The 18,611-nt window shown below is 40.9% G+C and overlaps 1 protein-coding gene across 1 annotated transcript in view; it reads right to left on the bottom strand.

Moving 5' to 3' along the window:
* The window catches only part of LOC117422305 (formin-1-like), a 132,985-nt gene that overhangs the window by 94,891 nt on the left and 19,483 nt on the right, over nucleotides 1-18,611 (bottom strand). Inside the window, 2 exon segments of the mRNA XM_058987413.1 lie at nucleotides 3,644-3,764; nucleotides 12,260-12,441. Of these exon segments, the coding sequence (XP_058843396.1) occupies nucleotides 3,644-3,764; nucleotides 12,260-12,441 (303 nt within the window).

Below are 18,611 nucleotides of genomic sequence, written 5' to 3'. Positions count from 1 at the left end.
TGTTCTATAATTAACATGTGCCAGTGTTGACACACCCTTATACTGCTTGTTTTAAACCTACCCGCCCAGCAAACCAACAACCTTACTATCTCCCACACTGCAGTTTACTCTGAATCACTCATGCGGTTTATTACAGTGGTAATGCTGGAGCTGCTACTGTTTTAAACTCTAATCTTATCCCATGTAATAGACCCTTTCTTTAACGTACAGTAGTTGAGCTTTTCAATTCTAACACATTTTATACATTTGGAAATGTTGGTCTGCATCTGTTACAGTCAACCCAGCTTATTTTCACTAGACCAAGTCCCTTACCAGTTAAACTTCACATGCTGCGCTGTCCTGTTTTGATGATACTTTGATGGACACACAGTGGCTATATTTGCATTGACTGCAAGCACCCACAATGGAATGTTCTTTTTCTAGAATTCTGATGTCATCGTTCCATTGTCGTACTATACTTTTCCAGATTTTGGAAATACCCGTTCCAAGCGTGAAACGCCTGGAGGGGAGAGGCCAGTGTCAGCTTTACTACTATTGGAATGTCAACAGTTTGATTTTCATTTCACAGACAGAAGTGAAAATTCTTAAATCTGCCTGCAGGTATTCTAAAAAGGTGAATACTGGAACACGCCAGCTGCTCTCTATTTTTATTAGCTTGACAACCCTGAACAGCATTACAGCATTTTGACCTAACAGAATGTCAGGTTCAGCCTTGTCTTCTCAAGCACTCTGTACCATTCTGGAGACATGCTGGGCTGAGTGACAGGCGGGGAGATAGCTCAGCTACCCTGTAGGGATGTAGCAGGCAGTGTGGTGGAAGGTGCAGGGAGGAGGGGAGTAGAAAAGCACAACAGATGCTGCCATTAGGTTTAAAGTATGGATGATGTATTCTAACCAAGGCTTTAAAATCAATTTTCTAACTTCCAGTTATCAAAAGCCACATTACCATTGCCTAGCCCTTTCTTGAGCTGAACAGCTTTTAATTATTTGGTTTCCTCTTGCATTTTATTTTTGTAATGCAACTCTGCAGACTTAATAAATACAATGTGTCTTCTTGGGGCCTACTCACATCCTGTGCTTCCAGTGGTCCAGCTATAATCAGACCAGTGCCTCGATGCCACTGACTGGTGCTACAGGCTTAGGGTGCCCACGGCTATCTGCTGAAATCAAAAGGTGCTTTTTTCCAAACCTGGCCAACCTTGAAAATTCTTAATGTGCATCAAAGGTCACTTGGGGATTGTGGGGTCCTATTGTATTTTAAAGAAACCAGTGGGAACACTGCTGTAGGACCATAGAGGTAGGCATCTTTGTAATTATTTTTAAGAATAAATGAATGGGTGTTGTAGCCATGAATTCTAATTGAAGGATCTAGATATTTCATGGCAAATAAAGAATTAAGTATGATTTCGTAATATCCTATTAATTAGAATTCATCAGTATTTTATTTGAAATATTAACTCAGATTTACTCAAACAGTTAATGCATATTCATAGCATTATATTGGCTGGCTTAAGAGTAGTTCTTATAGAAAAGACAAATTATAGAAAATGAATGAATGATTGCTTTTACACATAGTTAATATTTACACTGAAGCTAAGACTATTGCTTACTGAGATTAATGCGCTGATTTATGCTAGTTTGATATTAACCTTCTTTTCTACTTCTGTACTGTATTTTATGTACAAACTTTTGATAAAGTTTATGAAAGATATAACAGTGTTGCGTGTTTTGTTGTGCAAATGGTTTCCTTTGCGATCTTGAACTCGTTTGGGAGAAGTTTGTAACTGAGAGTGCTAACTGAGTAAAACCATTACACACATTAATTAATTAATGATCTTTAATTGGGTATCTAAGCACCAATTCTCCCTTCGCTACTTTGAGAACAAAGCAGTCCGAGCAATGGCAGCTGAAATTAAAAGCACATTCATTGCTTTTTTCCTTATGGCATTACATACGATTTTAGACAGCCTTCTCAAGACCAGGTTTAATGAATCCTCCAAAAGAAGACGGATGGAAAGTGAAACGTAAAACAATAACACATCGTTAAAAAAATGCCTTAATAACAATGCAGCTCCTGATGTGTAGGACAAAATGACTTTTTTTTTTGGCTAACGTGGCTTAGTTTTTATATATCAAGTTCCACATCTTTCATCATGGCCGTAAAACAAAGAGCTTAAACACCTCCTGGCTATGTGATGACACACTTATTTTGTAGTCAGTTTGGCTACATCGAGCTAGTGATACGAAACCTGACCAGATAACCGTGCTCAGCTGCTGGGGTGAACAATGGAATCACCCTGATTTGTTGCCCTGGGCAGCCGTAGGCAGGAGAGCCAGGCAGTGGAAACGGGCCACATGTGACCTACAGTACTGAAAGTGATACGGTACCAGGAAGCAGCGGCTTAAACATTCTTAATAGAAGAAAACTCATGTAAAGCCTTGGTTACAACTGAAATTATAAATCAATGGCCAGAAATTGACAAAAGATGATGGGTCTATAATACCTGTTACCCAGGCTGAGGCCTCATCACCAGAAACAGGAAATAATATCCCTACACACCACAAAGAGAACAAAGCAAAAAAAAAACAACATTCCTGTTGGAGGTCTTTCTTGCTTAACTGGATACATACGCACATAATGACAGATGGACAGGGAGTAAAGTGTTTCTCTAGATCAGGCGTCTCCAACCCTGGTCCTGGAGAGCTACAGGGTCTTCTGGTTTTCATTTCAATGGTGCTCTCAGTTACTAAATTGGACCAATTATTGGTTTAATTGGTCAAGATTAGCATGTGTTCCAGATCTTTAGCCATTGACAATGTAAAGACACTTATACAACCTGCAGGACTGAGGCTCTCCAGGACCAGGGTTGGAGACTCCTGCTCGAGATGTATCTAAAAGTCTGAAGTGTGCTGTACTAAATCCCAGTCAGGGAAATCAACAGCGTAAGCATTGCTTTGTTGTTCTGCACACAGGTCAATAAAAGCAGTAGTACTGTACCCTAGAGTTTTACATGCTGGACTCCTGCAGGCACAGATTCACTGAGGAAATGCCATTGCACTGTTGAAGGCTGGTTCCAGTAACCGGGTGTGACAGGTGAACAGACTCCAGACATGTTTTTACTCGTCATGTTAGTTATAAGAACTATGAATATTGTGGGTGTACTTACTGTGGGGAATATTGCTGGGCACCTTGCTGGATTTGGCCCAGAACAAGTGAATCACCAGCCCAACTGAACCCAAGGGATTATCACTAGGACTGTTGTGTTTTCACTGTAAAAAAGGCTTATTTCACAGTCTAAAAATAGGTATTTCAAGATATTTCTGTATATGAGCTCATCTGACTGAGCAATTTCTTATGCAAATGGGTTTTCATGACAGGCATACTGTGATCTATAACAGCTGTATCTACCTGTGCAGGATGGGCAAGCAGATCTCACAGATAGATAGAAGGCTGGTAGTTAATACTGGAACAGACTTCACAAAAGATTGCTAGAATTGACACGAATTAAACACTTTGTAGACTTGTCAGATTAATTCACTGTTTTCCTGGTTGTCTATGGTGGCCCATATTGGCCAGTGTCTCAGACATTGTGTCCAAATCCCTGTTTACAATCCCAAAGAACATGTCAATGCCAGTACTTACCAGCTTCCGTGTACTTCAGGCCCACTTTCTCTTCTTCTTCTTTGGGTTTGGGTGGAGGCCACACTGCCACCAGCCGCTTGGGCGTTCTGTCATCACTATCAGTGGGAGAGGCCAGCTCTGACTGAAAGAAAACCATTACAAATGCACGTTATAGTTAGGAACCCAATTCAATAAAACACAAGAACATGGAAAGGGTCTTAATGGAAATCTGCTTCCAAAATGAAATGGATTCGTGAGCTGCTCACTAAATGCAGCTAGTCACCAGGAAGGAGTTTACTGTATTTATGCTACATTAAAGGCTAAAGGAAAATCCTGGATAAGAAATTAATCAAATAAGTAAGACATTCTTAAATGAAATAGAAATACCCATATAAAAAGTTCCCATAGTAAAAGCATAGCACAGTGAAAGCTTAAAGCATAGGTAAGCATTGTAAAACACAGCAAGGTATGGTAAAGCATATTAAAAAAAAACTTGGCAAACGATGGTAAACTATGGTAAATAAATATGAGAACTGCAAAATGACTGTGCAAATGTAACTTTTAATATAGCAGAATTATATTTATATACAGCCAACACACTCCTCTTAATTTATGCATGCTCTCTCGTTGGTTTGTCTAAAGCAGCTGAAATAATAAAAAAAGATACCAAGCAAATGAAAACGAAAAACACTGCTGTAGTTTGAATCAGACTTTGAAGTGAGATAGTGAGAGAAAACCTGGGACAGAGAAGCACGGTATGTAAATGCATTCTGTAATAAGCCTGGTTATATTCTTCAAAAGCAATACATACTAGCGCCTCTTCAGCTTGTCCTGTGTTGTTTTCAGCAGGACCAGGTTTTGAAGTAGATCTCTGAAATATCCCTTTAAGCACATCCCTGTCATGTTTTAGCTTTTTTTTCACTGAGTCAAGGTCTTCTACATCAGAATTGTCTTTTTTGACAGTTTTTGGAGTGAAGAACGATTTAAAAGCACTCAAAGCAGTTTCACCGTCAGCAGGAGGGCCTACATCCTTGCTCTCATCTACCTTCACATTTGACTGAACATCAGCATTTGTAACATCACCTGCCTCTTTATTGGCATCTTCCTTATCTTCACTTTTTGGCCCATCCAGGTTTAACAATTGAGTGAGCTGCTCTAAGAATCCAGAATTGTTTTTAGGCTCGGGAACATTTTTTATTTCCCTTTTCTTTGGCAGAGGCTCTGGTTGTAGTTTGACTTTGTTCACAGGCTTGGTCAAACTCAGCATCGCCAAGTCAGTGTCTCTGAGTTTGATTTCAGAAACAGTTTCCCTTTCTTCTCCAACAGCCCCCTTTTTCAACACCCTAAGTCCACTAAAAAGGGCAGGCAGCTGAAAGGACTTCTCCCCAGGAGTGGCAGACGCAGGGGTGGTGCTTTTGGTAGGGGAGGAAGTAGTCACATCTGGTTTTGTCACTGCAGAAGGCACACTTTGGTTTTTGTTAGCAGCAAGCACCTCTGGCTGCATGATGCTTGCAGGTTCATCTGTTACTGTGCTACCAGGAAGAGTGTCTTTCACCACAGCAGAATGAACATCTGGCTTTGCGATGCTTGGTGAATCATCAAGCTCTTCTTCCATAGGAGAAGAATTATCAGATGTTGTTAAGGCCATGGGTCCTTCTTGTTGTATGGTCCCTGTGAACACATCTGGTTCTGTGATTCCATCTGAAAGATCTAGACCTGCCAAATCAGTAGGGCCCTCAGCCTTTGTAACACCAGTAGAAACATCTGGCTCTACGGCAGCAGAATTCTTTTTCAAAGGTCTGGGATTAAAGAACGATTTGAAAGCATTGAAAGCAGAATCAACATTAGAAATGGGGTTTATATCCTTGCTCTTGTCTGCTTCAGTGTCACCTGGCTTTGTATTGACAGCAGACACATCTGCATCTGCAATAGCAGGGGAAGAACCTGTCTCCGGGATACCATTGGGACCATCTAACTGCCCAATACTTGCAGAAACTTCATCTGGCTCTGTGACTTCAAAGGAAACCACTGTCTTTGTGACGCTAGCAGGCACATCTGCATCTGCAATAGCAGGGGCGGAACCTGGCTCTGGGATACCACTGGGACCATCTGACTGCCCAATACTCGTGGACACTTCATCTGGCTCTGTGTCTTCAAAGGAAACCACTGTCTTTGTACTGCCAGCAGACAGATCTGCATCTGCAATAGCAGGGGAGGAACCTGGCTCTGGGATACCATTGGGACCATCTGACTGCCCAGTACTTGCGGACACTTCATCTGGCTCTGTGTCTTCAAAGGAAACCACTGTCTTTGTACTGCCAGCAGACAGATCTGCATCTGCAATAGCAGGGGAGGAACCTGGCTCTGGGATACCATTGGGACCATCTGACTGCCCAGTACTTGCGGACACTTCATCTGGCTCTGTGTCTTCAAAGGAAACCATTGTCTTTGTACTGCCAGCAGACAGATCTGCATTTGCAATAGCAGGGGAGGAACCTGGCTCTGGGATACCACTGGGACCATCTAACTGCCCAATACTTGCGGACACCTCACCTGGCTCTGTGTCTTCAAAGGAAACCACTGTCTTTGTACTGTCAGCAGACACATCTGCATCTGCAATAGCAGGGGAGGAACCTGGCTCTGGGATACCACTGGGACCATCTGACTGCCCAATACTCGCGGACACTTCATCTGGCTCTGTGTCTTCAAAGGAAACCACTGTCTTTGTACTGCCAGCAGACAGATCTGCATCTGCAATAGCAGGGGAGGAACCTGGCTCTGGGATACCATTGGGACCATCTGACTGCCCAGTACTTGCGGACACTTCATCTGGCTCTGTGTCTTCAAAGGAAACCACTGTCTTTGTACTGCCAGCAGACAGATCTGCATCTGCAATAGCAGGGGAGGAACCTGGCTCTGGGATACCATTGGGACCATCTGACTGCCCAGTACTTGCGGACACTTCATCTGGCTCTGTGTCTTCAAAGGAAACCATTGTCTTTGTACTGCCAGCAGACAGATCTGCATCTGCAATAGCAGGGGAGGAACCTGGCTCTGGGATACCACTGGGACCATCTAACTGCCCAATACTTGCGGACACCTCACCTGGCTCTGTGTCTTCAAAGGAAACCACTGTCTTTGTACTGTCAGCAGACACATCTGCATCTGCAATAGCAGGGGAGGAACCTGGCTCTGGGATACCACTGGGACCACCTGACTGCCCAATACTTGCTGACACTTCATCTGGCTCTGTGTCTTCAAAGGAAACCACTGTCTTTGTGACGCTAGCAGGCACATCTGGGCTGGTGACTCCAGCAGGCACATCTGGTAGTGTAGCCTGAAACTCCTTTTCAGACTCACTGTCCTCCTCCTTACTGGGCTTGTCTATGCTGACTGATTGATTTTGTAATCCTTGACTTTGTAATGATGAATCGCTAGCAACACTTTTTGTATCGACCATGTCTACTGATCTTCCTTTGGTTGAATCCACCCTGTTCATATTTTCTTGTTCTTGAGAAGAGACTGATGTCCTATGTGGTGTATATGAGATGGCCTCCAGTTCACTCACATTGGCGTCGTCCTCATCTTCAGACTCAGTGTCACTGGTGGTGTGAACCAGAGTCACTCGAACAAGGTCTGCATCCCTGGCATCTCCACCAGTAGGCGCAGGCACTGAGGGACTCTGAGGAGGCGAAGTTGCAGTGGTTTCATTTTCACTCCCTTCAATATCGTCCCTTATCAGAACTTTGCTCTTGTTTGTCTCAAAGACCTTAGCGTTACCATTATCAGCTCTTTCCTCGAGACCTGGATCCTTGTCTTCAATCCCCTCGCTGTCATTCCCATCAGGTTCAGCTTTTTCATCATTATTTTTTTTTACATTTTCAGACTGTGACCGGAAAGATTTCAGCACAGCTTTCTCTTCTCCCTGGGTTTGTGCTTTCAATTTATCACGTCCGAACATTGAAGAAATCATGCTCATAAAGGACTGAGGATTCCCTGAAGTCCTTGCTCCGGCCTTTTGGTTTTCCAAGCCATCAGTGTCATTTGACTTATTATTTTTGTCTTCCATTTTTAGACAATTTAAAAAAAGAAAAACATTTTAAAGTACTGGTAAGTGATTAAAAGTGTTCCAGGCAACAGTTGCTATCAGTTTTGTTCAAGATTTATCTCCAGCATACAGTTCTTTAAACTTTATGTTTAGAATCAGGAAAGTAAGACGTAGCTAGTTGCTGGCACCCCTTCTGTGTGAATTCAGAGCCACAGCAGAAAGCCAGTGTGTTTTGATTTGTTGTAAATTAGTCCAGCACAATGTGTATATTGGACACATCAGTCAAAGGCTCATCTCAGTACCGGCAGCAGCTTGTTTCGTGAGTCTCTCTCAACAAAAGGTCTTTGTCAGTTTAAATCTGTTGGCTCTCATTATTTTGTGTCCCACACTGTGCCAGTGAAGACCAGTCCACTCTGTAATCCTTTGGGCGACACACAGTGTTGCTGTTCCCAGTAAAACAAAAAAAGCAAAACTTCTGCACCAAAAACAAAAAACTCTCACTTCTGCAGTTTGTAATCCGGTTGTACTTGTTTCTTTGGTCCGCTGTAGAAATCCTGTAATGAATCTGCAAAAAATGTCAAAAGAAAATCCCGGTGTAATCTCCCAGAGAAGAGGAGGTGCTTCTGAGCTACAAATCACAGCAGAGAAAGAACTCAGGATTAATCCAGCAGGCACAGTGAGCGTCCCATTCAGGAAGTTTCCTCAGTCTCTCAGACAACCAGTCGTCTCTGAGGCCGGCGAGCGCTCTCAGTCAGGGCTGCAGTGTAGATCTGCCTTCCTTCAGAGCTCAGGAGAGCAGTGCTGCGTTTCATAGGAATGCAGCCTGCCCGCCCCCCAGGCCTGGGAAGACAACCCAGCACAGCAGAGGTGTCGAATTACCTTCCTGCTTCCATTTACAAGCAGGTACTCATCCAACGATCTCGCCACACCCCGGAACTGCGCAGGCTGTGTGGCTGACAGTGAACAAGGTGCAGTCACAGCTCCTTCACTAATCTCCTGCAGGCCAGGTGGATGGCAAGGTAGCTGTATTTACCAAGCTCAACTGTAATGTGTACTAAACAGGCCTAATCTGCTGAGAGGAATGGGAACGTATGCATCACTTTCTTTTTTGCTGACAAGCATTGCTACTTATACTGTATTTAAATGTACAACATGTTTATTTGTAGTTTGGTAACTTTATTGGGTGTTTTTCCTTTCTGGAAATATGTTTCTGATGAAGAGTTTTGAAAATCTATATGTTTTAGCAATTCAAAAACATCAAAGCCATAAACAAGTTTTTATTTTATTTCTATTGTTTAGCCTCTTTTTCAGCATTTTCTGGCAACATGCAAAACAACCTAAACCAACACAGCATGTTTAATAAGCAAGGCCCTGTTTACAAAGTGTAATGCTTTTAATCCTTTTACAGTCTCTCTGCCCATGGCAGCAGCTTCTGAAGATGTCCACAGAATTACTGTGGGGGAGGGTCCAGGGTTCTCGTCTAACATTAGCAAACTAAGAACATATAATCCTCTGAAAAGCCAATATTTAAAAAAAAAAACCAAAAAAAACAACACACCAGATGTACTACATAATAACCCCATACTCACCCCGCAGAAACACTATCAACATTAAATGAACTCATTATAACCAAGTAACAAGAAGAAATCCATGTTTTTTTCATTTGTTAAGTGGAACACAGTATACTGTAAGCCAGGGTTATCCAACCGATGGCTCTCTTGACCATATGGCTCCTTGGCTTGAAAAGACTTTAAGGACATTTGGTAGTTTTTGGTAGGCTGTTATTTTGTGTTTAACACTAATTTAGGATACAAATATTTCAAACACAGATAAACTGCCGAATTAATAACATACAAGCAAGGGACAAAATGGCGGACCAGTGATAATACTGTTGGTGATGATAACAGGTAAGATCTTTTAAAACCTTTAAATGGATACTTTAAAGTACATGGTGCTTATAAAACAATTCCAGTACATATTACCTAATATAAGGATGTGAAAAGTCGACTTTGAAAACATGTCAGTCAGATTGGTATTCAAATGTGAGTCAATGCATCTCTCTTCTGGGTGTTCAAGTTTTATTAAAGATAATAAATGGCAAACCTTCAGAAGGGAGAAATATATATTTAAAAAATGTGCCGAGGAAGAGTGAAAAAAACAGAAATGTTTTTCCTACAAGGACTGAAACTTCCAGAAGCAACTCGTGTGTGTCAGATGTGTTCCTTCAATGGGAAGTACTGCATGGAAAAGACAAATTCTCCAGTTTTATTGTTTCAAATGCTATGGAAAAAACACCATTCCAAATCAAATACACATTTAACATAACGTGTGCCTCTTTCATATAAGAAAATATGAGATCTATGAAGTAATAGTAATACATTTTAGATACGATTTAATGGAATTATTTTGTTAGCTATATGTACTTTAATTCAATTAACATTGCAAGCATAACAATCAGACTAAAACAGGTTCTAGTAATAAATCCTTGACTTACAGACAAGGTACATGATGTAATGATCTCTTAATTATGCCTCTTCAAGTGTACAGGAGACACAATCCACCTTGCTGTGCAATAAGGGAATTAAAACTGCAGAACTTTCAACACTGACGCAGTGCAGGAGTGCGAAAAAAGAAACTCATAAACGCAGACACACGCTTATTAGGTGCCTTTGTCATTGTCTTTGTGTTATTATCTCTTCAGCACTAGAGACTGAGTGTTTGAAGCTGTGGGTGTATCACCTTGTAATGCAGCTTGTGAAGGGACCAGGCACTCATCCAATTCTTTATCATCTCTGACACTGCTTCTCCCATTGACTGGCATATTTAACTCCCCTCTTATTTGTTGATTTAGCCGAGTTTATCAAGGTGAGTTTGCATGTTAACTTACAACGCTTGCTCATTAACAGCCTTTAGCATTATACAAACTGACTGACACCTTTCAGTTGCCACAATCCTCTGCATCCGTTGTCCTCCCCCACCAGTCACTAGTTGGTTCTGACCTCGATCTCCCAGTTGCAATTGCAGTCAGGCACCAGGTATCATACTACTTCAAGCATATCTTTATATGACAGCTAACTGCTCTGGGCCTTACGTAGTCGACCATCACTCAATGCAGCTTTGTTAAGATAATGTGAAGTGTCACTGTCCTGCATGATCATATTCACAATAGTATGAACCATTATATACTGTCTGATAATCTTGTTACTATATCACCTAGTGTTTCAGGATCTCTTTGCAATATTTGTGCCAAATCCATTGTGTTGCCATTGCTGGTAACTCTGTGGTCTGCTCTGCTATGTTCACGGTAGTAAAAAGTCATTAGAATGCTATTCAATAGTATTTGTTTAAAATATTTCTATAATGGAAAGAATGCAGTGATAGGATTAAGTTTAAATCGATAGTGTAGAACAGGCCAAGGGTGTGGTGGTGGTAGTATGCATGCCAAGAGATGAAGAGATAATAATTAGTTATCTTTTCGCAGGCAAGGGTCCAGTTTAATGATTCACTAGACAATGTCAAGATATCTTGGGATTACAGCTTTAATTAGCAGAAGGATCATTTATTGTTTAAGCATTTTTTAAATATCTTTTTTTGTAAATATAAAATATATATATTATTATCAGACTCTTATACTGTGGTGTAGGTGTACTGGTATTAAAACTGATTCCATCCCCTTTCTTAAAATGCAATCATAACAAGTTCCACTCCTACTGTAAACATTTGACATGCTTTTACTGACACACAATCGGCACACCCTACTGCCTATTTGAACGGGGCCTGGCTTGGAAAATCTGCACATAAAACACAGGAACAGTTTAGTATAAAATTTCATATGACATACCAGTAAATAGAGATACATCATGCCATGGCTATACTATACTCCAACAGAAATCTAGTGTACAGGGACACTGAAAATACAGGTAATGTCAAGTGAACTCTTATAGACTGTATACAACCATCAATATTAAAACAAAGGTTAGCTGTCTGAATTGCTGTTCCTTTACATATACACTTCCCTCCATCCCCGTGTATTAAAATGTAGGTTAACTGTCTGGATTACCATACCTGTACAAATACACTTCCATCCAACCCTATGTCTTAGTTATGCAGAAAAGTATATTTCACAATTCAAGGACAAAAAGAACACTGGTACTAAAAGGAAAGTTTCAAAACTTTATTGAATTAGAAACACAAGCATATATTCACAAATAGTGAACTTGAGACAAATAGTAAGACAAAAGTAAATCTCGCCAATTAGCCGTGAAAAATTCCATTGAAATTAGAAGATTCAGATTAAGAGTGTATGAAGAACATGCAAACAAACTGAAATGGAGGCAAGCCAATTGCTTTGATAAGAAACTGCTTTGGCCTTGACTCCAAATCCCAGAGCCCCGGGCAACTCGAAGTGTTAGAGGATGGGGGGGGACGGGACCGAACCAACACACCGGTAGATGGGGGTGGAAGAGAGGAGGAGGAGGAAGAGGATCTGACAGCTTGTAGCCAAGCTGGATATCATTTATTATACTGTAGGAGAAAGAAATCAGCGGTGTGGGAGTAGTTCCTGCCTGCCACATGGTCTCACTACTTACATCCAGCTCCTGGTGACTATAGTACTGTGTGTCCACGTAGCTGCCATCTTCCACCGGCGTGATCCGGAGGAAGTCTAAGTGCTCTGGCCTTGAGCCCCGCAGCAATACCGTCTCATGGTTACTGAACAGGACATCTTCACTGTCCGACAGCCAGACCTGGTCTTGCTTCAAACCGGGATCCTCTGAAAAATACAAACAAACATGGTTTATAGATGGTCAACCTGGTAGAATAGACAGCCATGCCAACAGTCAGTGGAGTCTTAAAGAGACTGAAAAACACAAAAACAGAATAAAACGTAAACATATAACATGAAATACCTCAATTAAGAATAAAAAGCTGAAAATCATTGAAATCATATCAGATTTTTCCAGATTAAACTGAGATACCAATTTAGTATTTGTATTATTATTTGTTTATTTACCAGATGTCTTTATCCAAGGCAACTTACAGAGACTAGGGTGTGTGAACTATGCATCAGCTGCAGAGTCACTTACAACAATGTCTCACCTGAAAGACAGAGCACAAGGAGGTTAAGTGACTTGCTCAGGATCACACAGTGAGTCAGTGACTGAGCTGGGATTTGAACCAGGGACCTCCTGGTTACAAGCCCTTTTCTTTAACCACTGGACCACACAGCCATAAATAACCTTAAATGGTTGATCTATTCCTTAATTAACTCTTTTTTTAAAAGAAAAAATCACAATGTTAGAAAATAAGGAACAAAACACCTTGAGAGTGCTGAAGAGAACTTGAAATATATAACAAATGTTTGGTTCTAGTTTTGTAAAATGAACAGACGTTTTATCGCTTTAAAAAAAATAGAAGTTACTTAAAGACTAAAGTAGACGCTTTGAAAATATGTCCCTTCACCTCTTATTGATATTTGAGCTGAAAAAGTCCTATCTGTCTCAAGAGCTACCAGTTAGACATCCTTAATATCAGGATATCTAGAAAGACAAATACAGCAAGCACATTAGAAAGAGTATTTAATGCTGGAGAATTAATGGTAGTGCATTATACTTGTATTAATCTAATGTATGATACCTATCGTAAGATTTAATTTCTTATAAAAACTAATAAGCCAGTCTCCTTCAGGTGGTTCCAATCAAAATAGTTGTATTCACCAAATCACAGGTAATACAACAGTGATTACACACAGGCCTCAGTTGATGGTATTCTGAGCAGCCCTGGTACAGAGATGTTAGTTTAGTGAGCTGAGCTTTCATGGCATCAGAGATGTTTGTTTTCTGAGCAAAGAAATGACTTCATACAGCACAGCTATAGAGCTAGCTTACGTAATTTCCATGACCAAATTTGGTTTTATTTCCCTAGGCTGATGAAACAATAAGAGCTTGTGCAATTTAACTGGAACAAACGCCACCCCGCACAGGACGTGTGTTTATCAGAAAAAAACCTACGTGTTCCATGTGTATAGAGTGTTATTGCGTGACACTTACCTAAAGTTATAGCATGTCACGTTTGACAAAAGTAAATGGTTTTAGAAACACTTCTAATTGGTTTGATTATGGTTTGTACAAGGCTCAAAACAGCTTATTAGAAGAAACAAAGGCTTTATCATCCCTCTGAGGTCACAGCTGCACGCTGAGTTATGAAAAGCCAGTTACTCCCTACAAGGCCAGTGCAATACATAGGCAAGAGTTTCAAAATCCTTACACTATAACAAATCTTAGTACATAAACCTGCTACTTTTCTTTCTACAAGCTGGGTTTGTGCAATAAAATAAAATAAAAAGGTTTCTGTAATGATGACAAGACAAGGCAGAGCATAAAGTCTTTGTCCAGTGCTTTTTGTTTTCCAAACGGCAGTTTCCTTGTGCTTGAAAATAAAGTCCTACTATAATCATTATTTCCAATCTGGATTTTATATAAACCACAACTTCTGATGTGGTTTAGGAGTCTGACTTCTGGGTTTTTTTTTTCTGGTTCAGAGTCATATTATACTTTGAAGAAACTGAAGTGCTCTCCACAGGCAGCCAATCCCAAGCAGCCACTGTGAATCTTCTCAGTACCAGCACAAGAACAGAGCCTCTTCCATTATGATGCAGAGAAACACGATCTGGAAAGCATTTGCACATGTCTGCCCCGAAACAGTTTAATCATGACACTGTTTGTTCCAGTGTGAATATGCCGTCTCCAGGTTCAGTCATGCCTGAAGAAAATGTTCACAATTTGCACAGCTGTTTCCATGCTGTCTGTAGGTGTGGTTTGTAGGAAGTAAAATTAATTGAGTGTGTGAGAGCAAGAGAAACTCTGGAACAGGTCTACCATAGGGACATGTATATTTGAAAATCAGATTAGATAAAGCTGCTTTCCATTAAAACTAGGCTAGGCAAAATGCATGTTATTTGATTAAGATCAAGTTTCTTGTTTCCCCATACTGCTTGTGACTGATTTATGAATGGCTGGTTGTTTCCTTTAAAAACCTGTTTGTTTGCTGCACCACACCATCACAGGCCTCTTAACAAAAGACGGGCAAATAAACATGCTAATTTGCTCACTCTTCTCAGACCCTTTTAACAATACTAGGATACTACAGTATAAACACTGTTTTGAATATTACTTTCTTACCTGTTTAATATCAAGTTATATGTGTTCTCTTTCACGCCGTACAGTTTTCTTTTTCTGCTAAGATCATTATTTACCAGACTAACTAACACATAATGAGATATTATAGCTGAAGGGTAACAATAAAAGCTCGTAACCAAGGGGGCTCCCGAGTGGCGCATCCAGTAAAGGCGCTCCTCGCAGGATGTGCCCTATAGTCTGGAGATCGCTGGTTCGAATCCAGGCTATGTCACAGCTGACCGTGACCGAGAGTTCCTAGGGGGCGGCGCACAATTGGCTGAGCGCTGCCCGGGTAGGGAGGGCTTAGGTCGGCAGGGGAATCCACGGCTCACCGCGCATCAGCGACCCCTGTGGCCGATAGGGCGCCTGTGGTTCTGCAGTGGAGCCGCCAGATCTGTGTTGTCCTCCGGCACTATAGGTCTGGTAGCATTGCTGTGGATCTGCAGTGCGAAAAATGACGGCTTGGAAGGAGCACGTTTCGGAGGACGCGTGTTTCAGCCTCCGTTTCCTGAGTCGGCGGGGGGGGGGGGTTGCGAGCGGTGAGCCGGGGATACAGATAATAATTGGGCATGCTAAATTGGGGTGAAAAAACCGGGGTAAAAATAATTGGCGACGACTAAATCTTTAAAAAAAATAAAAAATAAAAAATAAAAAAAATGCTCGTAACCATTCAGAAAGGAACTACAGACACTGAAAAAACTTTTGACCTGTTTTCTGTTTAGTCTTTAAGTAACTATGTGATGCTGTTTCAAGTACTCTGGATTTAGAAAGGGTTTATTATCCCCTGCTAAGGATGCAATCTTCTGAGAGGGGGGATATAGTATAGACTGTCTTACATACTGTACATCTGTCCGTCTGTATGTCACACTTCACAATTTTGCATATGTATGGAGAACTGCTTATCCAATTTTCATGAAACTTGGTATTAGCATTATTTAGTTTATGTTCTTGAGAGTATCAGAGTCTAGGGATATAGGGGGGTGTCTGTCTAGCCATTCATCCATCTGGATAATCGCTTATCAAATTGTCATGAAACGTGTCATTCTTCTTTACTATTCTGTACGTACTGTTGATATATGCTATGGTCATCACAAGCTCTAATTTTTATACTTGTTATTATATTATTTCAGGAATGTATGATGGCTCATTGAGGACATGGATGAAGAATGAAATATACTGTAATTACCTGAAGGGCTTCACATGACATTTTGGTTATTTTTTGCATGTCCTCAAACAACCCCTGTAGGAATGACACAAAGCCCAGACACAGACAGGACTGCAGCCTGAAGGGGGTAGCAGCAGCAGTCTGCAGACTCTGTGCTAGAATTGAAAAGGATTAATAAAGGATTATTTCTAGCATGCATATGTTTACTGACAGCGCACTTGATCACCTGTCTCACTGGCGTGGGAGATGAACAGGGCTCACCGTGATGAGACAGGCAATCCCACATGTCCAGTTTCTAATGCATTCTACAACAAAGAGATTGTAAAGAGTGACACTTTCCAGCAGCCCAACATGTTTCTTACTGGCAGTAGAATTTGTACTGATAACAGGAAACTCTCAAAAGACTGCTGCCAGTAGATTTTCTACAGGTAGTAACCACTTCTATATATATTAGGATTTACTTGAATTATTTTTTTAGCACCATGTACTTTAAGAGCAATCAAAATGTAAACCCAACAACTCTCCACATCGTTGCTCCCCCTTCTTGTTTACTCAGTATCATACAGATTCAGAACATACTTTATTGATGAAAGATTTCTTAAGAAATCTCAGTCAAAACAAGATGATTATGCAAGATAAAGGTCAGGTATTGCAGCTGCCCACGCTTAGCTTAATTGGGAGCAAGAAGGAGAGCAGGCAGTAATTGATGCTCATTTATTCCAGTCACTCTGTCAGCCATAGGGTTTGTTTACAATGTATTATTGCAAATGGTTTTCAGCTGAAAGTGTTTTACAGTTTGAAGGATGCACTGCAGGATTATGGGCTCATGTACTGAGCATGGATGATGGGAGGTTTACTTTTCAACAGATCATCTATTTCTGGATCTTTAAAATCCATTTCCTGACCTCTTATTAGCACTAGCAACATTATCATTGACCTTTATTTCAAGGAGTGCTATGTAATGACTTAATAGCAATGTATTTATTATTAGAACTACAAAAAGACCATCTGCAGCTATTGAACATCCAACTCTTACCTTTCTTTTTAAACAAGCTTTAAGATTTTTTTCAGGTTGCTGTTGTAAGAGTCCACTGTCCTCACACATATTATCTGCTGTCAGTCTTAGCCTTTGGCGAATGAGGATTTGCCTGAACTTGCCCACTGCAGGGCATTGGGGGTTCTTTGTAAAGTGTGCTGAACACAAGCTGAAATGTCAGTGGTAAAGCACCACTCACACTATGTCAGTTTATTTAATTTATCAACCCCCGGTTCCTGTAACATCAATAGCGCCCCCTACGTCTCACTGCAACAAGTAATTTTTTTAAAAAAATTTTTAAATGCCATTTTGGTTTTCAAATAAAAAATCTGTCTAACCTGCATTTTTTATAATCCCAATGAAAGGGGGCAGTGATAGGGTTTCTCATGCTGACATCTCTCTTCGTACAAATATATTGGAGGGATCTGCCATAAAGAGAAGTGTGGCTGTAAAGGGCCATTTGTTCATTAGGTGCCAACGTTATGAGAATACATCCAAACCCCACATAGTTTAAATACCTCTAAATAAACTAGGCAGTATTGAGGCTCTAATTAGCGATTAGATCCAGGCAGCTGGCATCAAAAAATAACTAGCAGCTCCCAGCAGAAAGACTCGTTCCATTCCTTTTACAGGATGCCGATTGCTTGATTGCATCACTTCAGAGAGCACTGCCTGCCTCCAGTAACTCAGCAGTCTGCCAGCCTCCCTCATCGCACAGCATTACTTCACAGAGTGCATCACAGTAGAAGTCAGGGCTACCAGTCTGCATTAGTGCCTGGGCTTGCATGTTTACAGCAGCAGAATGAATTACAAGCAGACAGCACAGTGCCAGTCACTGCTGAGATAAAACATGTGAGACTTCAGGATCAAGTCTTCTGTCTTCTGATTTACTTATATTTGAGTGGTAAACATCTAACAAGTAAGCTCATCAGTAACCATGAGGTAGGCTGCAACAACTATTGAAAACCAGTTTCACATATGTCACAACATGACTAGTGTGGTCCTGGTGACCTTGTTGTGACACTGCCCCCTTCTGAGCAACTGTGGTTTACTTGATTGTGATTTTAATTAAGCATATGGTGCATGCTGAAATTGTATAATGGATCTTTCACAAAACTTCATTCCAAACTTTTAAATCCATACCAACGTCATACATATTATAATGCAACCATCAAGGGAAATATATCCGCATTTCACTTTGGGGAAAGTAAACAAACAAACTGGTCAACAAGAACACAGGGAGCTATGCGATGAAAGAATAAGGTAAAGACGTGTCATTATAAGGTTGAGCAATGTGTGAATAATTGTGTTTTGAACACTATTAATTTCTTGTTTTTGGCATGAAAAGGTGATAATAATGCTTTGTTGTTGTGACAGTCTGGCTCGCAGTGGTGAAGTGGATGACGTCACGGACCAGGAAGTAACTGACACCAAAACAGTGGATGGGCGGGTGAAGCTGAATGCTATTGCACTCAGCGTATTTAATAACAAACAAAACAAAAGATTTAAACAAAACAACAAAACACAAAACAAAAGGGCACGAGGGCCAAACGAATAAACAAACA

This window comes from Acipenser ruthenus, chromosome 15 (assembly GCF_902713425.1).
Source record: "Acipenser ruthenus chromosome 15, fAciRut3.2 maternal haplotype, whole genome shotgun sequence".
NCBI classification, from domain to species: domain Eukaryota; kingdom Metazoa; phylum Chordata; class Actinopteri; order Acipenseriformes; family Acipenseridae; genus Acipenser; species Acipenser ruthenus.
This window is presented reverse-complemented; position numbering and strand designations above follow the sequence as displayed.